The sequence below is a fragment of the Urocitellus parryii genome, unplaced genomic scaffold (assembly GCF_045843805.1).
Source record: "Urocitellus parryii isolate mUroPar1 unplaced genomic scaffold, mUroPar1.hap1 Scaffold_171, whole genome shotgun sequence".
Taxonomy (NCBI): domain Eukaryota; kingdom Metazoa; phylum Chordata; class Mammalia; order Rodentia; family Sciuridae; genus Urocitellus; species Urocitellus parryii.
The window spans coordinates 206,275-233,887 of record NW_027552194.1 but is presented as its reverse complement, the minus strand read 5'-3'; the positions used below and the strand labels follow the sequence as shown (position 1 = coordinate 233,887).

The following is a 27,613-nucleotide window of genomic DNA, read 5'->3' as shown; positions in this document are numbered from 1 at the left end:
TAGGTCCACTGTCTGGAAGCTGCCCACAGCTCCTTCTGAGGAAGAATCCCACCTGAGGCCCAGCCCAGCCCTCCCACACTGACCTCCATGCAGGGAGAGTCCCCTACGGTCCCACAGCCACCCTTCCCAGGACGTGGTCGAGTGTCGCCATCGGTCCCAGGAGGACGGTGAGCACAGAGAAGGCAGGCCTGGTCGTCTCCTGCAGAGCCTAACACAGTCCAGACAGGCCAGGCACAGGTGTGCTGGACAGATGGGCACTGGGTGGACGGATGGACATGTGATGCCCAGCCTAGGCCAGCTGTTTTGAAGCCAGCCTCTCCTCTTCCCCTCGTGATTGTGATGACTGTGAGGTTGGCGCTGTCACCTCCATTCCTCAGCGAGGAGCCAGTGCCCCGGGGCAGCCCGTACAGTCCAGGCCTCCTGCTGCAGGGGCTGCCAGCGAATGGAAGGCCCTGGGAGTTGGGGAAGGGGCCCCACTGAGTGCAGCCCCTGGAGGGCTCTGCTGGCTCCCTCTGGCCCAGGTCACCTGGGTGGAGGTGTAGCTCTCTCCTACCTGGCCAGCTCCCTGCAGCCTCCAGGAGCCCCATTGGCCAGCGTCCGCAGGTGGCAGGTTGCCTTCTGTCCACCAGCTGGAAGCAGAGGAGCTCTGCAGCCCGAGGACGCAGACTCATGGCGTCTCCTGCTTTGTCCCCGGGGGCCAGTGGCAGTTTCAGGAGGCCCAGAGCCCAGGAGTCCATCGGCCGGCTCTCACCTTCCTGCCGCCCTCAGCCTCCTGGGCAGACTTCCCAGCTCCTCACGTCGGGGATCAGCTGTCTGCCTCCTTCTGGATGGAAACCCGAATCAGCAGGCCCAAGACTCCATCAGCATCACGCCCAGCTGCTCCAGAGCCCCATGAAGGCCACAGTGGAGGGCCGCTCCCCAGCCTGCCCCAAGACACACATTCAAGGGGACACGCCGGCCCTGAGCTGGCAGCAAACGGGCCCACGCCCAGGGAGCAGGCTCCGGGCAGGTGCCTTCACCTGGGAAGGCATCCTCCTAGGGCTCCGTGCAGGGAGGGGCATCCTGAGCATGCCCAGCGCTGCCCTGGTGCCAGCCTCCCACTCCCCTGAGCCACACACTCCTGCCAGGAGAACGGCAGCCAGTGTCCCCGGAAGGAGCTCCGGCCTGAGCCTGCCCTGCTCCCAGAGCCGGCCCAGACACAGTGCTCTTCCCACCGCCAAGCCCTGCAGCCACCAGGAGGGACGGCGTGCACCCACATTGGCCACGCAGCACTGAGCCTGAGCCTGCCGGCCATGCTGGAGAGCATGGGCTGGAGAGCGTTGTGAGGTCGCTGTAGCCCTGACACTCCGGTGCCGTGACTGGGCCGCGGTTCCCGGCAGCAGGCAGCCTGGAGCCTTTCACCCGGAGCTTTCTGCCTCCGCCGCAGCCCTGTGGTCTCCACTTCTAAAGGGAAAGCTGAGGACACCAGGTGGAAAGACTGGGCGGAGCGAGGACCCCAGCCCCGCACCGGCCCTGGGTGGCTGCACTCCCCTCTGGGGGGGGGGGCCGAGGACTGACTCCCAGGCCACCCGGTGCTCCTGGTGTGCACAGCAGAGGCTGTGCTGGGTGACGGCCCGTCTCCCACCCGGGGCTGTGGAGCCTGCCTGGGCTGGGGCTGCGCAGGTGCTGACCAGGTGGACTCTCCTGTGGAGCACCCGGTATGCCCTGGCCAGGCCAAGCAGCGCCCACAGGCTGGTCACTGCCCCAGGGGCCAAGCTGGGTCCTCCGGGCATGGCGGGGCTTTGCGAGTCTGCTTTCCTTGTTTCTGAGATTCTGAGGACTCTTGACCCTGTTTTGTTTCCGTAGACACACTCCGTGGGGAGCTGACAGGGACTTGTCCGCGGGATAGAGGCGGTGGAGTGGCCCTGCTCGCTGTGTCCTGCACAGGCAGGCACCTCTGGGGCTCACCTTCCCCTCCTCCTCCAGTGCCACGCTGGTCCTCGCCATCACCAGGGCGAGGTGTGCGACACCAGCCCCAGAAGGGGCCCCTTCTCAAGGCCACTGGGCCGAGCTGTGCCCTACCTAGGAAGAGGGCCCAGGACGCCACTGTCCACCCTCAGACGGCCCAGCAGGCAGGGCGTGTTCTCCACAGGGGGCCAGCAGGTTCCCCGGGCTCTAAAGCCAAGGAAAATGGCAGTCCAGGGCACACAGGAGAGTGAGACCCTGGGAGCCCCCCTGGGGAGCCACGCCCCAGCTGGCAGGGCCATGGGAACGAAGTGGACAGTGCACAGGGACGGCTGGCTGCTCTGAAGCCGCTCGTCCCTGGAGCGTTCCCAGCCCATCCATGGCCAAGGTCCCTCACCCACTTCCTCTGGCCATTCTCGCTGGGCAGAGGGACAGAACCCATGTGGGGGCCGTCACAGTGTCCCAGAATGACACCCTGTCCCCCGGAGAGACAGAGCCCCCAGGGCAGATCTGACGGTCACTGTCAGCCAGGGAGCAGGGTTGCCCCGACCCACACGTAGTGTGACAGTTGTTTGAGGAGGAGAAAGAAGCGTTGGAGTGAGCGTCGCGCTCCAGCCCCGTGGCCCGGGTCAGGGCACCGCAAAGCCCTGTCACGCACTCGTGAGAGGGGAGAGACCCCCGGCCCCGGGCACCTGTCACAGAGTAGGTGCCCAGCCCTTCCCGAGACGGCGGGGTGAGTGTCCCCGGTCTCCCAAGGGCCTGCTCCCTGCGTGGGGCAGGATGTCCAGGGCTACTGAGTTAGGCGCCCATGCGGGGGGTCCCAGTGACCGGGGGGGCTGGTCTCATGGGAGCAGCCTTGGCTCTCTTGCTGCCCGAGTTCCCAGCCTACGGCCTTCCCCGAGGCTGGACGCCCTGATTCTGCCTCTGTCTTCCAGGAGCTGTGCCGCCAGCGCATGGCCCCCCGGCCCCCTGACCGCCCCGAGGGCCCACACACTTCCCGCATCAACAGCGTCTCGTCCCAGTTCAGCGACGGGCCAATGCCCAGCCCTTCTGCCCGGAGCAGCACCTCGTCCTGGTCAGAAGAGCCCGTCCAGCCCGACATGGACATCTCCACGGGCCACATGATCCTGGTAAGGCCATACCCTCTGGGGGGGACACAGCAGCATTGACCATCTGTTGAAGAGGGACAGGGGAGCCCCCGAGCCCCACTGGGGGCCCGGCAGTCAGTGTGCTTCTCGCACCAGCACAGGGTGGGCACCACGCCTCCCAGAAGCCCCTGCACACTGCCCCGGGCCCCTTGGCCCACAAGGGAGCATGCTGCTGCCCAGAGGTGCCATCCCACATGCCTCGCCACGTACAAGGTCGTGCGTAGACTGACCTGTTTTCAGCTGAGGGCCACACATCTATTAGCACCTACTGTGTACATACCACTCTTTTGTTTTCTGAAGAACAAGTGGCTATTGCCCCCTCCTCCTGGGTTCCCAGCCCACTGAGCGCCATCTCCGCAGATTGGTGTCCCTGTGTGTCCCTGTGTGTCCCTGTGACAGACGTCCCTCTGGAGGCGATTGGTTGGGGTGCAGCCCAGCAGAGCTGCCTGTGGGTGGCGCAGCAGGAGATCTCAGTGCCTTCAGCAGGGAGGCACCGTCCCCGCATCCTGGTCCCCAGGGAGGGACCACACCCATGGCTGTGTGTTGCCACTTGGTGCTTAAGGAGTGCCGGGTCTTACGGGAGCCGTGTGGGTGGCTGGGTGCTTCCTGCGGTGTCCCTGGCCCAGGCAGGGAGGCGGAGACACCAGGCCAGCCATGGTACTGCCCACACTGCCTGCCTCGAATGAGCAGCTCTGCCATGTGGGCAGGAACGTGTCCTGTGCGCAGCCAGCTCCCTGGACTCAGGCGGGCCCTGCGCACTATCACCGTGTACCTGGGAAGCCCTCCTTACCTGACCACCTGACGGTGGCATGCACTGGTGGAGTTGGGCCACAGAGGGCCACAAGGCCTGGCGCTTGAGCCAGAGACAGAGCCAGAGGCTGCTGCTCACCAAGAGCGCTGGAAAAGGCAGCGGGGGTTAGGGTCTATCCTGTGGGACGGGGCAGGTGGAGAGACCCAGGCTGCGGCAGCCGGCCTCCCAGGTTGTAGCACAGGCCAGGGTCCAGGTCTCCCCCATCAAGTGCTGCACTAGGGCATGCCTCAAAGGCTTCCCTCTGACGCAGCAGGGACAGTATCCATGTGTCCAGGTGGGGCCAGCTGTTCATCGCTCACTTACAAACCTCACTCCTCCCAGGTAGCCCATGAACAGAGAAGCTGCTCTTCATGAGTGGCCAGCAGGTCACCGGCACCTGGCCTCTCAGGGACTTTGATGTGTGTCCCCTTCGGCCGAGACCAGGAGTTCTGACTTGCAGCCAGGCTCAGTGCTGGGGCGACTCGGCAGGGCTGTTGGAGCCCCCCATGTCCGGTGTCATGTGTCACGCAGAGTCCACGTGGCACAGGGACACGTGGTGCCCCTGTGGGAAGCTGGCCTGGACTGCAGCACCACGCCAGAGTGCAGCTCGAGTGCGATTTCACAGAGCACCCAGGTCCCAGAACAGACCCCTTGACCGGCCAGATGCTCGCTAGGACCAACAGGGTCCCTTCAAGCAGCCAGTGAATGCCGCCAGACTCCCAACGGGCCCTTTCCCCTGCAGTGCCACGGCTGGACCCGGTTCTCAGGCCTTGAGTGGGGTTCAGCCAGCTCCCTGACTCCATCCCACAGACCATAAGCTCCAGGGAGCTGGGCCTTCCTGGGTCAGTGCCGTGTGCAAAGAACACTGTGACCGAGCACATTCCAGGCTCCAGGAGCGCGACGGCTAGCTGGGCAGTGGCACACGCCTGTGATGCCCATGGCTCAGGAGGGCAAGGCAGGAGGATCACAAGTTCAAGGCCAGCCTCAGCAAGTTAGGCCCTAAAGAACTTAGCAGGACCCTGCCTCAAAATAAAAAGCTTTTATAAGGTCTGGGGATGTGACTTAGTGGTCAAGTACCCCAGGATCAATCCCTCCTACCAAACAAAAAAAGAGAAAGAGAGAGAGAGAGAATTCAGACAGCTGCAAGCAGGAGCTGGTGCGTGGAGAGAGGAGGAGGTCCAGCGTGGCCGTGCGGGGGACCGGTATTCTCGTCACTCTGGAGTCCTGCTCCCTCTCCTCTGACCTGAGACAGGGGCTCACCTTGGGCGTTTCCTTGGCGCAGTGTGAGGCCCCTCAGAGGAGGCCAGGGGGGCACAGCAGGAGAAGACGGGACTGGGGGCAGAGGTCCCCGTGAAGGCTGGGCTCGGCCCCGGCTGCCGGACGTCTGCGTGTCGGTACCTTGGAAGGTGCTGGAAGAGCTGACTTTCCCACTCATTAACGCTGCAAGGAGGATGATCCTGTGGTGACGGTCACTCTGGCCTCGTTGGGACCTGCCTATCCTTATCAGACCACTGACCTGGTGACGCTCAGAGCCACAGAGTGCAGACATGACGTCCAGGCGACCCCAGGACCACTGTTCCAGATGGTCAGCGGTGCGTCCGGTGGAGCATGGTGTTCTAACACCCGCTCGAGGGCACACAGAGGGAAAGCCGTTAACATCTGAGCACCAGGGTGGGAGCAAGGGGCACCCATGGTGCCAGGGGGAGGTGTCCACGGCAGTGGGGAATGCTCATGCTGCACCATGCTGGCCACGCTGGCCTGAGGTGATGGGCCGCTGGCCCTGGGGGCCCTGGGGGGAGGGCACAGCACCTGCCTTGCTGCGTGACGCTGGAGGAGGCCAAACGCTGTGTGACCTTGGAGGGCCATTGCTGCCGTTCAGCGAGGCCTCCCCACAGGGAACAACCCTGCATGGGTCAGGGCCCGGGCACCAACTCATAAGTACCCTGGAGTGACTGGGGCTGGGAGAGGATGCCCATCGGGAACCCGCCCCTCCCTCAGAGCGCTGGCCAGGCGCTGCTGCTGGGCTCCGTGGGTTCAGCCACTGAGAAGCCCGTGACATGGTGGACACGGCCTCACAGCTGTCACAGATGGCCCTACGCCTTCCTCAGGGTCCTGCCACCTCTGTGTCGGCTGAAGAACCTCTTTGATTTCTGTCTTAAAGGATGCAGTCCTGGTCACTGTGCCAAGGGGCGGGGCCTCCTGCCCACCTCTGGGGGAGGAGGGGCAGGTTCCTGTCCCAGGAGCATCACTTCCTGGTCTTGTCCCCGGAAACCCAGCATGGGACCGCACTCAGGCCACTCCTCGGATGCAGGGTGGACTGCACGCTCAGAGGTGAAGGAGTCCGAGGCCGGACGGCACCAGTGGCCATGGCCCCACACTGAGAAGACAGCCCTGTCCCCTCCCCCACACTCTTACTCCCCACAGAGGACCCCGGCCCGAGGCAGCACGAGCCCCCCACCAGGATGGCTGGCAGCCTGGGCTGCAGGGTGGCAGGTGCCAGCTCTCCCAGGACCTCGCCCCCCGTTCCTGGATTTGGCTTCTTGTGCGCCCGAGGACCCTCCGCTGTCACCACCTTAGCCCCTCAGCCCTGCTGTCCACACACCTGTCCACCTGTAGCAGGACGCAGCGACTGCGTGACCAGCAGGCACCCTTCACGAGGTGGCTTCTGCCCCTCCCCGTCCCCCTGCAGGCAAAGCCACGGAAGGCGCTTCCTGGTGCTTCTGTCTGTAAGAGGAGCACTGTGCGTCTGAGACTCCTGCTGTCTGCCCTTGGGGCATCTCGAGCACCAGCAAAGGCACCAGGAGGGGCCACTGAGAACTTCCCCCTGCAGAAGGGCCTCCTTTCTGCCCGACTGGACAGTGTCCTGAGGCTGCCTTAGATGCCCAGAGGAGGAGAGCCAGTGAGGTGACTGAGGCAGGTGGGGAACGTCCAGGATGGAGAATCGCTGGCTCTGAGGCCCTCGGGTGTCCTGCTGTGGCCTCTGTGGCCTGGGGGATGGTCCTGGCCCAGGGCCCACCCAGAGCTGGAGATGGCCTCTGACGGCGGGGCTGCAGCACTGCCGGGCACTGTGTCGGGGAGGGCGCTGGACCACCCTCTACCTGAAGCAGGACGCCCTCCAGGCTCTTCGAGCAGGACTTCCAGCCGCCAGGCCCCTGATTGACAGTTTTCTTCACGCCATCATGTTGGCCAAGCCGGCGGAGCAGGCCCAGCGTCCAGGCCCAGGGACTGTGTCAGTGCTGCCTGGGCTGCGCAGGAGCGACGGCCCGGCTCTGTGCTGGTGGGAGGTGGACTGCAGGAGCACTTCCCACCCGGGCCTCGCCCGGGTCAGGGACAGGTGGAGGATGGCAGGTTGACCCCTACTCCATGTGAGCCACAGGGTGGCCCGGGCTGTGGAGTGGATGCTGGTTTCAGGGAAGCCACGCACCTGCCTAGGAGGCGGCATGTGGGAGGTTCTGTGTGGGTGTGGGGCTCAGCCCTGTTCCCTGCAGCGGGCTGTTCTGTTGTCCGTACGCGTCAGCTTCTATAGTTTCTTGTTGTGGCAACAGCAGGCAGTTCAGAGCCCCCCCACGGCACCGGCCGCGTACACACACGCAGACTGAACTCCACCTGAGTCCCGGCTCACGGAGGCACAGTGGCGTCGGCCAGAGTGGTCATTCCTGGCAGCACGGTGGGCTGGTCTGCTCCACAGCCCCCTGAGGGCTGGGGACACTGAGCCCCTGGCAGGTTGGTGGGATTGTGTGTCGTCGAGAGACCCAAATCTCACCACGCCCAGCGGCCGGGGACACATGCTGGGGCCTGGGGTGAGGGTGGTTCCTCAGCTCTGCATCCAGAAGCTGGCTCAGTCGGGCCTTCGCCCTAGAGAGGGGTGGGTGATGGCCGAGACCCCACCGGGGACTGCAGGCGTCCCCTCCTGGGACGCGCCCGACCTGCAGCAGCGGGCTGCAGCCCCTCTCCCCTGCATCCTGTCTGATGGCCACGTCCTCCTTGGCAGACATTCCCGTCGCGGGTGGAGGGGGTGACATCGAGTAAGTAGCCTCCAGCCTCCGATGACATTTGCTGAATTGAGTCACCGACGCTCTGTCTGGTGGCCGCTGCCCGTGCTGAGCATCTGGGGAGCTGCTGGCGCTGGCACCAGGGCAGGGTCTGGAGGCACTCACCCGCCAGGCGTCTTCTGAGGCTGGGCCTGCGACGGCCAGGTAGCGCACAGGCTCCCTGGGGGCCAGCCCGGCCAGCAGACCCGGTGGCTCTGATCTCTGCCAGGGTGCAGCTGGTGCTCTGAGGAGTTGGCCCCAGCAGCTCTCTGCAGGTGGGACCATCTGGGGCTCTGTGCCTGACTTGCAGAACACAGCCGTGAAGACTCACGGACTCACACGGTCCCTCCCATGGCTCAGAGCGCAACATGCACCTGGTACCTCACGGCCCTGGATGTGGTCAGTGACAGTGTCCTGGATGGAGATGGTGCTACCCTGCCCATAAGAAGCTCATGTCCACTGGGGTGGAAGGGGTGAATAGCCAGGGAGCACTGGTCCTGGCCAAACACTTGTTGGTGCTCTTTCCTGGAAGACCGTCCTTCATGAGGGTTGGGAGTCCTGACCTGGGCTTGTGGGCCAGGTGAGTGTGTGATGCAAGGTCTTCGTTAGTGAGCAGCAGCCACTTTGGGACAGGTGGAAGAAGGCAGGGAGACCTTTGCTCCATGTGAGCCACAGGGCAACCCGTATGGACAGACCCATGTGGAAGGACCAGAAGTCCGCTGTGGCCCAGTTGCAGCCCTGCACATCAGCATGTGGGTTTGTGTGACATTTAGGTCCTCTTTGCCTTTCGACTGTAGACCACCTTTACCATTAATGTTCAGAGCCAGCATGTGCTTAGGTTGACCCTCACTTTACCAGAATAATTCCCTTACCTTCCCTCTTCTTAGTTCTCCTTTGGGTCAAGTTGCCTCTTTCCTAAAGTACATCTTTCAGTGTTTTAGTGGGAAGGTGCTCCAGTCCCCGAGAGTCTTTGATTTCCACACTCCGAGGACCAGCCAGGGATCAAACCCTAGGTACTGTTGTCTCATGGTTTCAGAGAGCCTGTTCACTTCCTCTGACACCCTGCTGCCAAGGAGATCTGAGCTGTATCTGAGGGCTGGTCTTGTGACTCATCTCTTCTTTCTTTCTAATTTCCATGCCTTTGTCATTTTGAAAGTTCCTCATGCTCTCTCTTGGAATGGACATGTTTTATTTTTATTTTCACTCCAGATTTACGAGGATCCTAGAACCAGAGAATTCCTGTCATCTATCAATTCTAGACACTCATAAACCATTAACAATTTAAATTTGTTTCTCTTTCATTGTTCTCCTCTAACAGAAATATGTTAGGAATTCTTATTCTCAAGTCTCAATTTTTTACATATTTTTTCTTTGTCCTGAATTCCAAAGAATTTTCTTCAGATCTGCCTTCCACTATGCATGTCTCTCTTCAGCAGTGTCTCATCTACTTATATAAATCCACCCATTGTATTTATAATTTCAAGGAGAATACTTTTCAATGACACTTTTTCTATTTTGTTCTTTTTCAAACCTACCTTCTAAGTTTTTCTTTTTATTTCTTTTTGTTGTTGTTGGTGGTGGTTTCCTCTTAATCCATCAATTATTTCAAATGTATCATATGATTTTTTATCTGACATTTTGTTAGGTTCCCATGGGGCTAATCCTGCTGTCATATGTTTGTGGATTTGCTCATGGTGGTTTGCTCTCTGGGAGGCATCTGATTATATTCAGACCAAACTCCTGGTCAGTGGGGCTTGATCACTAGATTTGTGGGGCCCTATGCTAAGGGGACTTGACTTCAAGAGGTTTTGAGAGTCCTTTTGTCATATACTGTGGCTGTCCTTAATCCAGGGCCATCTTTCCTATAGTTCCTCACCTTGGGGCCCCAGATCACACCTGTATTGTTCACTCCAGCTCAATTCTAGATGAGGTCATGGTTCAGATACCTCCCCAGAGTGAGCCCCTGTGGAGACAATGAGCTGCACCTGTGACACCCTCCCTACAGTGCCGCTGGTCCTGACTTAGGTGTGCATAGTGTGGGGAGTCTCTGGTCCCATCCCTGCCTTCTGCAGAGCAGGGCTTCCCTTCTGGCCCCTCGGGACCCTGGTTGTAGGTACAGGAAGGTGCCTGGTCCCACAGCAGCCCAAGGGCCAGGCCACATCTCCACTTGGGGTGTCACTTCCTCTGCCTTCTGACTCCTGGGATCTCCCTCCCTCTGTGAAAGGCAAGTGAGCCTCAGCCCAGCCTCTCTAGGTGTCTTGTAGAAGATAACACCTCGGGCACCTGTTTCCCTATCACCGCAAATACCCAGTGCCCCTGGGACAGGAAAAGCAGAGCGGCCCTGCACTGTGGCCTGACTCCGCGTCACCCTGACAGTCACCACCAAGAACCACCTGTGTTCTGCACAATGGAGACGCCTGCCCAGAGGTGATGAGGAAGCTCCAGGGGGAGGGTGGGCTGGAATGCAGAGCAGGAGGGTGATTCAAATGCAGGTGCTCTCCACCGCCGGCCTGGAGCCTGCCCTGCGCCTGCGGCTGCCGCAGACCACAGTGTGCCTGGCCTTGAGCTGGGAGAGGGAACTCACAGGTGGTCTCACCCCCAGTTGTGAGAGTCCTGCCCAACACTCAGCGTCCTTTGCTCTCCTCCACGCTCCTCGCTTCCAGCAGCTGAGTGAGCAGTGGCCCTGCCCTGGGCTTTCCCCTCACCCTCGGTCCAGCCGTTTCCCTTTCTCGGAGCGCCTGGGAGAAGGAGAGGGCAGCCAGGCCCCGGCAGGTCTGGCTGGGGAGGGGTGGCCCTGGGCCTCCCCGGGAGCTTGGGTCATGGTGTGGGTGCTGTCCCTTGGGCTTGCTGTTCCTCGTGAGGGTACAGTCTTAGGAAGACTGAATCAAGCCTTCTCCTCTCAGCACGCACTTTTAGAATTCCTGCAGATATTTTCTAATAACCTGTTGTGGAACCCAGTGTCTCCCCTCTGCTGCGGGAGGAAGTCACGTCTGTGTCACCGTCCCAGGCCACCTGCCTGCTCTTGCTGGAATTCTTTATTACCCCTAGAAACTTCATCAGGAAATCGTCACGAGCACATCGTGGTGCAGCATGTCAAAAAGGCTGCTGCTAAGAAAAGCCTTGCCTCTGGGTTGCTAGGCAACCACCCTCCTCTCTCCTCCTCCCCAAGGCCCTGGCGTCACTGCGGTCGTCATCCATGGAGGGAAGCTGTGTCCTCTGGGCCTTCTTGTGCTTGCTGTGTCCCACGAAGGTGCTGAGTCTTAAGAGAGAATCTGCTTGTAGGGTTGCAATCGGGACTGGCCATTTGCATCCCGTAGGTGACCGCCAGGTGGGGGGACGTGGGTAGGCAACCATGTAAACAGATGAGTGCTCTGTGCCCAGCACACAGGAGTGCTCCACAGGGCCACTCAGGGAGAGGCGTCCATGCACTGAGGCAGCCAGCATCTTGGGACGCCCGCCGCGTGGATGTGGCCCGAGGTCTGTCCCCGCCCTGCCGAGTGGGGTCTGTCTCTCTTAGAGTTTGTCATCGGGGTAGCAGGTCTCCCCAGGGCTTTGTTGTCTTAAAATCACATCCTCATGAATGGCTTTTTAAAAATATCCAATCATCCTTGCCTTTCCTGTTAACTCTGTGGAATCCAGAGTTGAGAAAATGAGTCTCGTAGGTTATTGGAATTTTTAAATAAATCAGAGCTTAAAGTGCTTTTCCTATGTCAGTCAAAGGGGCAAGGTCGAGGTGGAAATCAAATTCTTATTTTCTCACTCAATAAAGACTATATAATGACTTATGTTAATAAAAGTCTGTTGGAAAACAAATATCTGCAGGTAGACCCTTCTCTATTGTCCAGTAAGTTACAGGAGTGAGCAGAAATCCGCTCCGGCCAGGGTCCTCCCCCCCTACCTTTGCTGACCTGATTTATGTTCCTCGTCGAAGCCGGAGGTGAGGTTCTCTCCTCACGAAGGGCTGGTGGGCTGTTAACTGACTGGTCAAACTTTGATTATCCAGATGGAGTGGGGGATTTAATTATTTAAAAGGATGAGAAAGTAATCAGGAGACTTTAATCTGTTTAGAATGACAGATTTATCTCTGTCCTCTACGTGGTTTCTTCTAACCGTCCAGTGTTTCCTATTTATTAAGATAATTGTATTGTTGATAGAAATAAGTTAACTCAATAGAAGTCATTTCTTTGATAAATAGCTATTTGGGGAGTTCAAGATTCCATGGATAGATACTTTAAATTTTTAAAAGGCAGAAATCAGTAGAAATATCATAAAGTTGAATTAAACATTTTTTTTAGACTTGTTTTATAGAAGTTGCTGCTCACTAGCATTTAAAATCTTCACATTGTAATTTTTTTAACTGTCACCAAAATTACAGGAGAGACTCACAAAAGATATTTGGTAAAGGCAGGTGCTGTGGATAAATAATGCTCCTCTCATTAACATATTCCCCTTATCACTGTGGAATTATGGTCCATAGCCAGGGGAAGCCAGCGGACGGCACTCGGAGGTGGACCCAAGCTGACTTCCGCCCCACACTTCCATACAACTGACCATTAATGAAGCCCGAGATGGAGGCTTCAAATCTATAATTATTACTATTTGAATGACAAGCAAAGAATTTTATCAGCAGAGTTTTAAATGAAAGAGGATTAGCAGCTCAGGTTGAAATTGTTAATCTTTCTTATGAAAATAATTTTGAAGAAAATGTTTTAGTGGGAGAGAGGCTTGAGGAAAGCCTCCACTGTTAAAAGGGCCATTTCCTGCCACTCCACGGCGTCTGTCTGCTTCCAACAGCAGGGCGTGGGGCGGCTCGGACACTCCAGGGGGGTCTGGCGGGTCCCCATGCATCCCCCGGGGCGGGCCTGGGAGCCAGCACAGCACTGAGGCTGAAGCACGGGTTCTGAGAACCTCCTAAGCCCCTCTAAATGTCTGGTGGGACACAGAGGTGCCCCTGCCTCTGAGGCTCGTCCGGCTGTGGACAGTTACGTCCACGTTGGAACCGTTTGCTGGCAAGTGTCCATTTGTGCAGAAGCAGCCCACTTCTGCCAGGCGACACAGAAGTTCTAGGGAAGGCTCCTGAGCTGCTTGGTGGGCTCTGGCCCTCCAGTTCACCCCGGTTCCCTCACCTCTGCCCCAGGGTAGGCCCACCTGCTAGGGTCCAGGACACCCCACTCGGAGGTCGGGGAACCAGGGCAGCCGGCGGGGCAGCGAGGGGGCGTAGAAGGAAGGCTGAAGGGCCCTCCGAGGTCTGAAGGCTCTGCCACCTAATGGCAGCAGGAAGTTCCAAACCCACTCCCACGGGGGCCTGGCCCTGGCTGCTCTCTGACCTGCCCATCTTCCAGGAGGGACTCAACCCCGCCCCACACCCCAGCCCAGGACCCCCTGGCAGCCTGGGTCCCGGGGTCACCTCCTCTTGCCTTGGCTGTTTTCTGAAGTCGTCCTCTGGCTCTGGCCATCCGGGCGTCTGTGGACTCTCCTGCAGCTGGAGACCAGCCCCAGGGAGGCCTCCTTCCACAGTGGCTGGGCCCCGGACCTACAGTCTGGGGGAGGCACTGGGTCAGACTGGGGTGGGGAGCAGCCCACAGGGTGGGGCCTGGCTCTCAGCAGGACCTGAGCTGGCCTGTGCCCCTCATCATCCGCCACTCCTTGAAGCATCTCTCTCTGCATTTCCTGTCACCTACGTGTATGATGGGAAGGAGGACGAAAGGATCGTGCCACCTGTGTCACAGTTGGCATGGATGGCTCCCGTTTAACCGTCCCACGGGGACCGCTGTGGCCCTCCACACCCCCCAGGCCTGGCGCACCAAGAGGACCCAGCAGAGACGGCCGGCCGGTCCTGCAGCAGGCCTCCTGCGTCCCAGAACAGGGGCTGAGAACAAGGCAGCTCCGTGCTTCGGGTCTGCCAGTTAGAACTGCTCCGGGCAGAGTGCGCGTCCACCGTCAGGGCCCAGCGTCCTTGTCATGCTGGGGTTTCCTTCTCCTCATTTCATCCCGGGTTGGCAAGGGTCACCAGCTCACCCGCAAGGTGCACCTTCCCATGCTCTGGGCCCCGCTCACATCACACGGTGCCCTCCAGCGAGGACCCCGGGGCTGGTGAGGCTGGTGGCGGAGCCCTGGCCAGCTGGCACGGCCCTGGGTTCCCTTCTCAGCCCTACAGAAGAGCAAGACGAAAAAACAAGACCCCGGCTGGGCCTGCTGCCCGCGACTGTGGGGAGCGCCTGCAGAGCCCTCCCTCAGCGTGACTTCCCCAACTCTGGGCTCGCTCTAGACGTATAATCCAGAAGCAGAATCACAGTAAGAGATGCACCAGGCTCAGTGGAGCCTTGGCGTCCGGCTCCGCCAGTCCTCGCTGTCCCTGATGGCCTGCTCTCCAGGAAGGCCTTCCTCCACTCCCCTCTTCAGAGGCTCTCAGGGGGCGCCTGGCCTCAGTTCCTACTTGCAGAGCCAAGAGCAGGCCCTCCTGAGGCCCTTCCTAACCGGAATGGGAGGGGCTGCTGTGGCCTGGCATAATCTGAGGAAGAGGGGTTCTCAGACTGGACTGAGTTCTTCCATTCTGAAAAGGACAGGTTCCACGAAGCTGACTGCTTGGAGCTCTCTGACCTCGACACCATGCAGAGGACTCGGTGCCAGCCGCTCTTCAGGCGGCTCCTTCACGGCTGCTCCTTCGGCAGCGTAGCGGGCATCCCAGGACCTTCTCTGGAAAGTCTCAGGTCCTGCAGAGTGGTGTTCTCCACGACTCCAGTGATCCGGACCTTCTGTCCAGCTTGGTTGCCGTTCGTCCTGAGCCACCTGGGGAAGGGCCTCCAGAGGCCACTGGGCTTGCAGCTGGGGAAAGACACCGTTCAGAGCAAGGACTTGAAAGGGACACTGGCTACTGCGGGTGGGTGAGGCCAGGTCTCAGGCTGCGTAGGCTTTTGCTGGCCGGTTTCGTCCAGCTCTGCCCTGCACAGTACCCTAGGCTGGGCAAAGCCAGGGGACCCACACAGAGTGATTACTCCTAAGAAACCAGCCCAGGAGCCCTTGCTAGGTGCAGGGGAAGGGAACGGGCCCCACGAGTGGTCCTTCATGGGTCCTCCTGATTCCTGGGGTCCTGTTCTCCTCCTCAGGCTTTGCACAGAGAGCCGGAGGCTGAGTTCCAGACCCCAGGCTTGCTTTTCCCAAGCAAACTCTGGCACACCCTTGCACCTGCCCAGTGGGCTCCTGGGCACTGTGGGTGCATCTGCTCTACCTTTGAAGTTCTTCCTGGAGCCACAGCAGGGGTGCACTGGCCCAGCCCACCGCCTGGGGCCCACCTCACTGGCCGTGGTGGCTGGCATGTTCAGGAGCAGGAGGGCCAGGGACCTTGGGTCAGCCAGATGGCAGTTTGAACACTGCTGGTGGCCTGTGACTCCCGTTTTAAGCAAGACTTCCCCAGGCTGAGACAGCAAGGCCGCCCTCTAGGCCCCTGCCGCGATGGACTCAGGTCGCCCTGCTGCTGTCTGAGTCTGAGTCCTGTGTTCTGACATGCCTGCCCTACATCCCACACCACACTTACCACGTGCCAGAGGCAGCACCCACAGACACCAACACCCTTCACGAAGCACTGTGCTGTTCCCCACGCTCTGGTCTCAGATGTGCGGCCAGGTCAGCTGGCCTCATCCCGTCCTCCCTTGGGATCTGCACACTCAGCAGGAGGTTCCTGGGCAGGTGAGACTTCCCTGGGCAGGTGAGACCTGATGCTCTACCTTGTTTTCTGGGGCACCTTGGCAGAGGCACTCAGGGCCTAGGGGTCCCCAGGCCTGAGTCTAGAGCCGCGAGACCCTCCCACTGTTCTCCATCCTGCACCCCCACCCGGAGGTGATGGCACCCCCCTGCTGACTGGTGTGGGCCCACAAGCACTCTGTCTGCTCTCCCGGGGGCACGTCCAATGCCAGCTTCTGCTGCCAGCATGGGCTGGAGCTGTGCGTGGCGAGGGGTGGTCAGTGCTCAGCCTGATAGTGGGCTCCAGTCCTGTGCTCCGGGCAGACCCTGGGTGCTGCTGCTGCTGACACTCTGCAGCTGAGTCGTCACCTGCCCTAAGGGGCACTTCAGCTTCTCGTCATCTCTCGAGCAGCATCCCCAGTAATTCCTCTTCCCTGAGTAACCTTCTTTAAAAATAGTAAACAGAGGACGAATGGACAGGTGGGGAGCATGTTCCGGAACCACCCAGGGTCGTGGTCTGGTGTGGAGACAGAGAACCACGGGCATCAGCCTGTGCACACGTCACTGGTGAATCTGCTACGTGATGTGAACTTGGTAGAAATCCCACTGTCCTTGGCCACAGTGTGAACAGTGACGCCCTGCTGGTGGCCCCTGCGCATCTCCTGGTGGCTCCCTGCCTGCTGACAGTTCACCCCGTCACCCCTTGGCCCCGCCTTCAAGCCACAGTCTGACGCTGGTACTGGGGCAGCTCAGTGAGTCACTTCTCCCCAGGTGAGGGCCAGGATCCCCAGCGCCACGGTGCAGCCACAGAATTCCTGAGAGCCACAGGCTGCCCACCTCCCTCCTCCTGCCGAGACCCCCATCTGCACATCTGTCCAGAGAGCACACCACAGGTGACCTGGTGGACCTCAGAACACCTTTAGAAGTGCACTCCCGCTTCCCCTCCTAGGAAGGAGCTCCCGACTCACCTTGGGGCACAGTGAGGGTAGAGGAGATGGCCAGTGACGTCCGCCCCAGGTGCCTGCCAGCGCCCAGCCAAGCCCACTTAGCCTCCTGCCCTGTGGAGAGAACAGTCTCTAGACCAAGGCCAGCGCTGTCTCAGACCCCCGTCCTGCCCAGCCAAAGCCCCTGCGGGTCAGAAGGCCTGTGTGTGCCAGGCGGGCACAGCTTGGGCTGCGGTGACTTCCACAGAACCAACATGCGCAGCCTCTGCGCTCCCCCGTGGGAGGCCACTTCCCGCCCTGGGGGAGTCGGCAGCTTGACCTTGTAGCCAGGCCAGCTGGGCTCCATGTGAAAGGGCTGCTCTGACCTGGTGGCTGTCCTCACAGCAGTCCCCAAGCTCGGGGACCCAGAGGTGGCTTGAGAGTGTCCCTCCAGACGCTCTGCCAGGGTGGACTAGGAGGAGATCTGAGGGGGGCTGCAGAGGACAGAAAGCTGACGATGTCGTTCTCAAAGGAGAAGAATCCAAAGAAATGCAGCTGTGTCCCCCACCACCGTGGACCCGGCCTCACAGCCTGGGGGGACGGGCACCAGGCGGCATGCGATGGCTGCACCCGGGGAGACCCCATCCCGAAACCTGGGCTTCGCTTCACGAGTGGCTGATCTGGGGACTGTCTCTGCTGTGGGACGCCAGGTGAGGCTTTGGAAGGGGCCATGGCTTGGGACGGTGGTGGCTGCTAAGAAGAGCACTGAGAATTGGAAAGCTCTCAAAATCTGCTGGTCAGCAGCTCAGGTGGTCAACAAGGATGAAGTACCATGTCTGCAATTCCAGAGCTCTGTCACCTGTCACGGTGGGGCTGCATCCCCTGTCGCCTCCCCTCAGGCCTCACCCCGTTTGCCTGGCTCTCCCTGGCACTCCCTCGGCAGAGAGACCACACAGAGGCTGTGCCGTGCCCAGCACATGGACTGTGCAGTGGGCTGAGTCAGGGCTGGACGGTCCCTGGCCCCAGGAGCCCACAGCCTGTGCAGGGTCCCCAGCTGCAGGTGTGTTGCATCCCAGAGGAGGGCACCTGGGGTGTACGCCGAGCCCACGGGGTAGGCACAGCCCTCTGAGGCTCTCAGGGGGACAGCGCCTGCTTGGGATTGGGCCGTGGGGAAGGGTTGGGCTCTAGGGGGAGAAGAGCCTTCTGAGCCATCGCTGCTGCTCCATGCCGGCAAGATGGACATGGGGTTGGCTGTCCCAGGTGTGCTGGGGCCAGGAGCCTGTGTTCGGCAGGAGCTTGGAGGTGTTTCCTGAGGGAGGAAGGCCACAGGGAGGCGTGAGGTGCTCCAGTCCCTTGGGCTGCTTTGGGGATGTGTTCTGAGTTCAGGGGACTCAGAAGCACTCTCCCTGGGTGCTGCCATCCACAGGAAATCTCAGTCTGGGACACGGATGATTTCCAGTTGCACTCGCCGCCCCGGGCTGGACAGAGCAGCCAGGAGAGGCCATGGCCCACAGGGAAGCCCAGAGCAGAGCTGCGAATGCCAGAGAGACGCGTTCGCTACAGCGTCTGGTGCAGGGGTGGGGCTGGGAGGGCAGGTCCCCCCAGGCCCGCGTGTGGGTGCAGAGTTGAGCTGGGCCTCTTCCGGGGTTCATGACAGTGGAGTGGCAGGGAGGGGAGCCAGATGAGCACAAGGGGGACAGACAGTGGGACACGGAGTCTTCCCAGGCTGGAGAGCCACACGCTGAGGAGCTGGGACTTGGACAGGGGACAACACCAGTCGGTACACCCCCAAGGTCTTCTAAGAAATACCATCATCCCCCTTATCCGTAGTCTCACTCTCTGAGGTTACAACTACCTGCGATCAACTTTGGTCTAAAAATATCATGTGGAAAATTTCAGAAATAAACATTTTGGAAGTTTTGAATTGTACGCCCTTCTGAGCACATGGTGAAATCTCCAGCCTTCCCACTCTGTGCTGCCTGGGATGTGAACCGCCCCACGGCCAGAGTATCCACATTGTATACACTACCCACCCTTTAGTCACTTAGTAGCCATCTTATCCGACCAACTGTTGCAGTTCACAGTGCTTGTGTTTGGATCACCCTAACTTTACTTCTGATCCCAAAGCACCAGGGTCATGATGCTGAAGTTTCAGTTATGCCACAGAGAACCTATAAAGTGCTTCCTTTAAGTGAAAAGGGACAGCTCCTGACTTAATAAGAAAAAAAAATGGCATGCTGAGGTGAGGTTGCTAAGATCTATAGAGAACTGTCGTCGTTTATCGCCTCCTGTGCTGATTTGCAGGTCAGACTTCATTACGGGTGTGCATGCTTGGGGAAAGCACAGCACACTGGGTTTGGCCTTGTCCTCAGTGTCAGGCACCAGGAGACAGGTAGAGGACACTGTGCAGAAGGGGCAGGGAGGCTGCGTGGCTGCAGGAAGTGCTGGAGGAGGCCGCAGCCATGAGCCGAGGGTCCAGCCATCAGTGGTCCAGCCTCCCGGGGCTCTGGTTCCCCCATGGGAGACGAAGCCTCGCCTGGGCAGCTTCCATCTTAATAACTCCAGAAGCATGCAGGCCGGCCCCGGGGCCGTTGGCTCTGAAAGAAGGAAGCCCAGCGGCTGAGTCCTGCGCTCTGTCCTGGGGCTTGGAGCCACGAGGGGTTTTCCTTTTCACTTTCATTTTCTTCTTCTCTACAAGGGCTACTTATGGAACTCAAATTTGCAGGGTTTTTTTTTTTTTTTTAACTAAGCTCTCGGGCGACCACCTCCCTGGCAGCACACACTATTCAGATGTCCGCTGGGTGCCCGCTGGGGGTCAAGTGCCACTGGATCCACGCTGATGAGACTGGGGATCCTGCAGCCGCTGGGCAGAGTGCCGCCCTGCTCTACCCTTGCGCCTCACACCCGGGAAAAGCAGGACTAAGTCATTTCAGTTTTGCTTTTATTGATTAAAATGTGGGGTTTTGCTACAAAGGCCAGGATCCTCCACAGACTCCCAGATGAGAATGTCTTGCCCGCAGACCACAAAAGAGGGCAGATGGGGATGCGGTGCAGGAGCCTGCAGCACTTTAACGTGGCGCACAGCGATTATAAAGATGTTGGTGGGAAACCAGCACAAGTCCATCTGTGGTGCACCAGGGCGAGGCCTGCAGGTCACTGCGCACAAAGACTCGAGAAGTGCGTCCGGCTCGGCGCAGTCCGGTGCATCTGCAGCAACGGTTCTCGGGGGAGTCGTGATAGCAGCCTCCGCCTCCCCTCCCACTGCGAGCTTGCTGACCAGCAGCCCTGTCTGCAGGCTCTGTCACGAGGCCAGGAGTTCCTGTGAGCGTGGACTCTGGTGCCGCACCCCTGATTAAGGTCAGCCTAGGAGCCCAGCCCGCTGCAGCCTGGAGGGGTTAGGATGCGTCCAGAGCCCCTGTGCAGTGACGGTCAGGTCGGGCTGCAGTGGCCGGGCTCGTCTCGCAGAGTGCCGCTGGCTGGAAGGAGCTGCTCACCCATTGCTCCTGGCAGCCAGGGCCGGCTGCCCCACCGGGAGCACTGAGTGCCTGTTGTGAGGAGGGCAGGACCAGCTCCCACAGAGTGGGCGGCCGCTGCAGGCACATCCTGGCGGGTGCCTTGGGTGAGGCCTGGCGCCCAGCCCCACCAGGTCCTGGGCTGCGGGAGCCCATGCCTCCCCTGAGGCCTCTGGCTCACAGGCAGTGCCTGAATCCACATGGGCCATCTCAGAGCTGACTGTGGCCTCCTCAGTGGAGCCGTCTGGATTCTGCCTGGCCTCGTGGGCCAGCACCTCAGGGCACTGCTCATGCGGGAGGCCCCAGGACTGTGGGCAGGGACAGGCTCACAGGGTAAACCTCTGCTCAGCTCAGTGCTGGCTGTGGGGGTGAGTGACAGCCAGGCCTCCATAGCAGGTGTGAGGTGGGCCCCGTGCATCCTCCCCACCAGGGGCTCCACCTGCCGATCAGCTCGCACACCTGATCCCCACATAGTCCAGGAAGCTGACATGAGGCAGACCAGCGGGGCAGACCTGGGCCTGCGGAGTGGCTTGGAGGGGGCAGGCCATGTCTGACTTGAGATTCCTTCCTGTCCTGTGTGGTGTGAGGCAGCGCTGCTGGTCCCTCCCTGTGCTTCTCTTCCTCTACCTGTTGCCTGTGGGCAGGGAGGTGCCCAGAGGACCGTCCAGGCTCCTACAGACGGGGCTGTGGTGAGAGGGAGGTGGGCAGACAGGGAGGCAGTTGAAGCAAGGAGGGCCTGAGCACTGTGCTGGCCGTGGGAGAGCTGGCCACTCCAAACCTCGTGGTTTGTAGGCTCGTGGCCCTATGGGGATGACGGATCCATGTGGCCCGCAGCTGGGCTTGGTCCTCTGAGAACCTTTCGTCCCATCTCAGCCACCTCTGGTTGAAGGCATCAATGGGGACGGCTGCATGTGGCAGGGAATAGCCAGAGGCCGGGCTCCTCGACTGCTGCTGTCACCGTCACCTGTACTCACAGGCAAGTGCCAGGAGAATGCAGAGCGCCAAGGGCCTTGCTGTCCCTGCAATGCTGCACAGGCCACGCAGCCTGGAGTCCTGCACGTGGCTCACCCACCCAGGCACAGCCTGTCCCGTGCGTGTGCACCACTAGCACGCAGCTGAGGAAACAAGTCTCCTGGTGGAGGGGCAGGCATCTGTGTGGGCAGGGGCACGCCCGCACTGGACGTGAGGCAGCTTTCCAGACGCAGGTTTCCTGTTTTTCGGGTGCATAGTTCCAAGGCTGATGGCCATGCCACACTTGTCGGCAGCTCATGTGACACCCAGGGAGATGCTCTGCAGGCCTGGGGTCATGGGAGTGTTGGATCCAGGGTGTCTTAGCTTGTCTGCAGCCACTTCCTCCCTTTGAAACCCGCACAACTTCCAGAACGTGTCTCTGCTCCTTCACGGCCCGGGGAGCATTGTCCTCAGGGTGTCTCTGAGCCCCAATGGCGCCCACTGCGGCCTGCGCAGGCACCTCCCAGGCTCCTGCTGTCCAGGCCCGGCTGTCCTGCAGATGTGCAGACCTCTGCCCTCAGCCTTGGCATCTCTCCTTGCTACTTGGCACAGCCACCACCCGTGACCCATGGGTCCCAAGCCTGTCCTTCCCTGCCCTCGGTGAGCTCTCTCCCCCCCACCCCGCCTGCTCGAGCCCACCTCCCTGGGTCGTAGGTGTGGCTTCGCACCCCCTTGGCTGGCTGGTCACATGTGGCCAGGACGGTTGTCCATCTTCCCCAGCAGTTCCTCTAGCTCCAGAGCAGGCCGCGTGGCCCTCGTGGTGGGCACCTCCCGGCAGCCTGGAAGTCACGGGGAGTGTGCTGTCCTGCCCTCAGCAGGCCGGCCTCTCCTGGCCACGCCTGGCCCGGGCAGCTGCTGCGCACGGGCTCCTGACGCTCTGCTCCTTCCAGGCCTACATGGAGGACCACTTGAAGAACAAGCACCGGCTGGAGAAGGAGTGGGATGCGCTGTGTGCCTACCAGGCGGAGCCCAGCAGCTCCCTGGTGGCCCAGAGGGAGGAGAACCTGCCCAAGAACCGCTCGATGGCAGTGCTGACCTGTACGTACCCAGCTGGGGGCCCTGCGGGGGTGAGGGGCAGGTGACACATGCAGGCTGCATGCTCCCGAGGCCACATTGGGCCGCGACCCTGTGGTCCGAGAGCCCACCCCTCTTACCAGCCTGCAAACATGCGCCCACTGAGGACCAGTGCCCTGTGCCTCGTAGCTGTCCCCAGCCAGGCAGCTCAGAGACAGCTTCCCATTTAACCCGTGGCAGGGTCCTAAAGCCGTGGGTTGGGGCACACGGCCAGCAAGAAAGACTGGCCTCCATGGTGTGGGCAGAGGCTCGAGCCTTGCCCTCAGGGCCTGCTGCATCTGCACCTGGATCCCACTGGGCAGTGGCAGCACCTGGGACAGCACCTGGGCATCCTGGGCACTACGGTTGTGTCCATCACAGCCTTCAGCCTCGCAGTGGCTGCAGTGGAGGTCCCTGAGCACCTGCTCTCCACCAGGAGTCACTGTGTGGGGGAGGGTGGCCTCACGGATACGCGGGGGCCCTGGGGTGTGCTGCCCAGGGAGGTTTGGGGCTAGATTGGCTCTTGAACCCTCCAACGGGGGCAGAGGGGCCGGGGCTCAGAGGCCAGTGTGCAGAGGTGAGCACGCTGGGGTCGGGTCTTGAGCAGGAGCAGCCTCGACACATGAAGTCCTCCCCAGGTGCGCGCCATCCCCAGTGGCCATTGGAGGACCAGGGACTCTACCTTACCAGGTCCCAACCAGAGTGAGGCTGAGGAGGGAAGGCCTCCCGTAGTGACTGGACCGGACCTGTGCTGCCTTCCTGGGGTCCTGGCATCAGGGCCGTGCCCTGGACCCTTAGCCAGGCAGGAGAGGCGGAGCCAGGCAGGGGAGGCGGAGCCAGGCAGGGGAGGCGGAGCCAGGCAGGGGAGGCGGAGCCAGGCAGGGGAGGCCTGCTCAGGTGGTCCCCCGAGCAGCTTGGGTGTCTGCTGGCTCCTCCTTCAGAGGACCTCACAGGGGACGCTCCTGTCCCCCCTCCATCCTGCTTTGTGGCTCTGCACTTGTCCTCGGACGAGCAGGCCCTGCAACCAGCTCTATGACTCAGGCCTCCCGACACCCGGAGTCTGCCTGCTCCCAGCACAGTGCCGCCCCCCGCTCGGCGTCTGCCTGTCATCTCCTTCTCTGTGACTTCCTTGGGGCTCCCTCGGTGCCATCACCCCAGGCCCACCCTGGCCTCCAGCTCCTTGTTGCTGCAGCCCTCCGGTCCCCCGCCTGTGTGCAGCTCGGAGCGTGCGTCCCACTCAGGTTCCCCTGTGCCAGGGCGAGGGGCAGCTCTGCGTGGCTGCTCCCTCCGGGACTGGCGCTCTCACCCAGAGGTTCGAGTGTGAGTCTCAGTGGGCACGTCTCCATGGTGATCATGCTGGGTTGCCTTCGCTGGAATTGGGGTCTCTCCTGTAGGAACTGCGGGGCTCCAGGACCCCAGACCCACCCCTACCCCACGCCTGGTGCCTGTCGCAGACTGAGTGCTCTCTGCTGGACGAGCCTCGTTCCAGGTCAGGAAGACCCTGACCCGACGCTGTGCCCCTTCCTCCCTCGGCCCCCGGGTTTTGCCATCTGCTCACCTTACACATTTCTCACGCCTTCAAGTCACTCAGTTGGCCCCGCTGCCCATCTTCCCTCCACGCCAGCCAGGACCTCTCTGTGAGCCTCCCATGGTGCAGAGCTGAGCTGCACCCACTCGGCCTCAAGGACGCTGCCAGGAGCTCACCCAGCATCCGCAGCCAGGCAGAGAGCCAGGTGCCCGGCCACCCACCCCGCCATCCTCCTGCAGCCTGTGTGCTTGGGCACAGGCAGAGCTACGGCTGGAGGATGAGCCTCCTGCCCCAGTGACAGTGACAGTGAAGTCCCCAAGCCTGTGCCGCCTGCGCGGCCCTTGGCGGGCGGCCTCCCCTCCTGCAGGAAGAGGCCCCCTGCGAGTCTGGGGGAACAAGCCTGAGTCTGAGGAAGCTCTCAGCCATGGGGGACCCGGTGATCAAGGATGCTGCGTGTCCCCGGGGGACTCACCCGGGAGCAAGAGTGGAGCCGCTGGCCGTGCCCCCAGCTGCCCCTCATGGAGGACGAGGGGTTTTTGAAGCTCCACCCCATGCCCTTGCCAGGCCAGCGTACCCACCTCCCACTGCTCCCTGCACCTTCCCTGGGGCCACGCCTCGAAGCTCCTGGAGTCAGGTAGAGGGGTTCGTCCAGAGCCAGATTTAGGCAGGGATGCACTCACACGGGGATGTGCTGTCCTGGTCAGCCCCAGGAACGGTTGCCGGCTCTGGCCCTCATCAGGCAAGGCCTCTGCCTGTGCAGAGCTCATGCCCACCGGAGGCTCCCTGGGCGTCTCTATTTCCTCCCTATCTGCATTTCCTGTGGCTCTTACTCGCCCCTGGAAACTAAATTCCAGTCCTCTCAGGGATTTAGCCACTTGTCAACTAGGAGACTCTATTTTGGATGGTGGCCTATTGATTGATATCCACGGGTGCCTCGTCCTCCATGTGTGGGCGTGTGTCTGCTCTTTACTGCAGGGCCGTGAAGGCAGGAGGGGCGTCCCTGCATCCGAGGGGCAGGGAGCGGCTCTGTTCTGCCCTCCGAGGGTGGGCCACGGGTCGTTCTGGAGGATAGGATGGAAAGACTCGGCTGAGGAGTGCTCAAGGCTTGCACTGACCCTGGGCTGGACCCTGGTGTGAGCCTAGACAGGTCCCCACGCCCCTGGACGAAGCACTGGGCCAGCTCCTCACCACCTCTCGTGGGTTTCTTGCAGATGACCACTCCAGGATCCTGCTGAAACCGGAAAACAGTCACAGCAACTCGGACTACATCAACGCCAGCCCCATTGTAAGTACACGGCCCAGAGCACTGGTCCGCGGCTCTCCTCTGTGGGCGAGAAAGTTCAGCTTCAAGAGGGTTCGCAGTGCCTGCCCTGGGTGGTGACCAGGGACTGGCTTGGGCCAGGCGCACCAGCTGCCTCAAGTCTGAGTGGACCTGGTGCTCGGCGGGCGACAGGCCGTAGTTGGGAGGGTGCTGCACTGGGCCTCAGGGGACCTGATGCTCGGGCAGGTGACAGGCCAGTAGTTGGGAGGGTGCTACAGTGGAACCCACACTGCAGTGGCTCCTGCCCCTGGCAGTCACCTCTCCCAGGTGCCGTTTCCTTGACTCCTGGGAGACGGAAACCCAGGTACCAACCTGCCTCCCTTTAACATTAACATGGCGGCCCCGAGGCCCTGCAACAGCAGGCTTGTTGCCTGGGGTGGTCGGTGTCTGGGGTCTTTGAATACAAAGCAGATGCCTGCGGCTGTGCCTCCCAGCAGCTGTTGGAGGAGAGGGGAGTGGAGGCTTGGGCCTGGGGAGGATGGCAGGAGGCAGTGCTGAACGTGCCCCAGGCCTCCCTGACTTCAGAGGGGCTCTCCTCCTGGAGCCTCTTTGGCTCTGGGCACCGCCCACCCCAGTGCTATCCCTGGCTCAGACTCTGCAGAGAGCAGGCAGCTGGCACAGGGAAGTGGAGGCCAGCTGGAGGTGAGCAGGGGAGGCTGGGGCGGGCTTCCCTGGGCCTCAGCTGCCTGCAGAGCCAAGGTGGGGAGGGCAGGTGGGGACGGAGGGACCAGGCCTGTGGAGCCAGGGGCTGGGTGGGGTGCAGAGAGGGGCCGGGATTCCGTGTGGATGTGGACAGCAGATGCACTGACCCCTTCCCACAGCTTTCCTTGGTGTTGGTCTGAGGGACACATCAGTAATTTCTGAAATCCCAGGTTTGCAGCCACCAAACACAGGGCCTACAGAACACAGTGTGTCTGACGGGGTCAGGATACCCAGGACCCAGCGTGCCGGCCAGCCCTAGGGCCACAAACGCACCGAGTCCTAGATCCTGTGGCCCTTCGGCAGGAGATGACACGTGGTGGCGTCCCTTGCCGGGCATCGTTCTGCACGGGCTGTCCCCTGTAGCACCTCTGTGGGGCAGTTCAGCCCCTGCTGTGCAGCTTCCGGTCCCGCCTCCTGCCCCCTCACACCCACACAGTGCACAAACTCAGCTTTGAAAAGTGACTTGGAGGGGGCTAGGGTGTGGCTCAGTGGCAGAGCACTTGCCTTGCACACGTGAGGCACTGGATTCGATCCTCAGCACCAAGTAAATAAAGATATTGCGCACACCTACAAGTAAAATAAAAAATTATATTTAAAAAAAGTGACTTGGAGGAGCGGCTGGTCCAGGCACTTGTCTGTGCAGAGAGGGGGCTGTGAGGCCCAGGCCTCGCACGGGTGTGACGTGTGGCGGGGACTGTCTCCTGCACAGGGGGCCTCTGGACGCAGAGAGCGGGTCTGTCTATTTCAGAGCTCCTGTCTGGGGCGTCCCCTGGGTCTTCCCAGCAAGACTGATTCTGAGTCTCTAGTCAAAGCCCACTGGCTGGCACTCTTGTCCCCGAGGAGAACCCCGTGCCCCGTGAGGCAGGCCTGTGAGTGCTGGGTCCTGCACAGGGTGATGGGCAGCACTGTTGGTGGCTGACGAGAGGGAGGAACCGGGCCCTGCCTGTTGTGGTCCCTCTCCTGGAATGACCAAACAGAAAGGCCAGGCAAAGCCCTTCCCAAGTCCAAGAGGTGCGGGTCCCTGCCGTGCTGTGGGGCTCTCCGCAGGTCAGGGTGCCCGGCTGGAGGTCGTCTCCACGTGGGCACTGCTGGGTGCAGTGGCCACAGCAGGACAGGACCTGGATGGTTTCCTGCTCACGTGCTGAGGGGTGGGGGTGCATCCTGCCGTTCCTTTGCCTGGGCAGTGCAGATTCAGGGTGACCTTCCCAGCTGCTGGCCAGGGGCTAGGGTCAGAAGGGACACCAGGGGAGAGACTGGATCTGGGCACCTCTTGGTTTTCCCTTTGCTTTATAGTGCGAGTCTTTTTTCAAAATTTGGTTGTGAGAGGGACTAGGAAATCCCAGCCGCCCCTTCTCTCTGAATACCCACGGCCCAGGATGGCCTTCCCGGCAGCCTCTGGTGAAAAGCAGCTGGACGACCTGCCGGGTCGGACCATGATCGTCACACCTGCCACGTTAGCACTTGGTCCTCACACGCTGAGCCACGCCAGTCTGCGTTTAGAGGGGTCCTGGAAGTCCACAGAGCCGTGTCCCCTAGGCAGTCAGGGAGACCTGCGGGCTCCATTTAAGAACTTGGCCAGACTGAGGGTGTCACCTGTGGACATGGCACAGGCAGAGCATGTGGGTGAGTGACCCAGGACGAGCCGTGGTGCCAGCCACAGGGACTGCTCAGCCTCATCCTGGGTTCACTGTTTGGGAAAGGAGGAACAGGCCTGGTGTGTGATAGGGAGGCCCCTGGGGACAGAGCGGCTGCACAGGATGGACAACGGCAGGGCAGGTGTCCTGAGTGTCCTGAGGAGGTGGCCAAGCATGGCTCAGAAGTCCCACAGCCAGCAGCACCTGTGGGCAGTGGTGGCTCACCCTCGTACTCACTTTAACAATTTGACGCCTGAGGCTTGTGTGAAGACCCTCAAGGTCGGCTCCCTCCCCAGAGCCTGTCGTCTGGACACCTGCAATTCAGGCTGGGCCAGG

At 60.9% G+C, this 27,613-nt stretch overlaps 1 protein-coding gene across 1 annotated transcript in view; it reads left to right on the top strand.

Moving 5' to 3' along the window:
* LOC144251726 (receptor-type tyrosine-protein phosphatase N2-like) overlaps window positions 1-27,613 on the top strand; it is an 81,750-nt gene that overhangs the window by 18,210 nt on the left and 35,927 nt on the right. Inside the window, exons 3-5 of the mRNA XM_077794492.1 lie at window positions 2,880-3,074; window positions 21,930-22,077; window positions 24,832-24,905. Of these exons, the coding sequence (XP_077650618.1) occupies window positions 2,880-3,074; window positions 21,930-22,077; window positions 24,832-24,905 (417 nt within the window). The remainder of the gene's footprint in view (window positions 1-2,879; window positions 3,075-21,929; window positions 22,078-24,831; window positions 24,906-27,613) is intronic.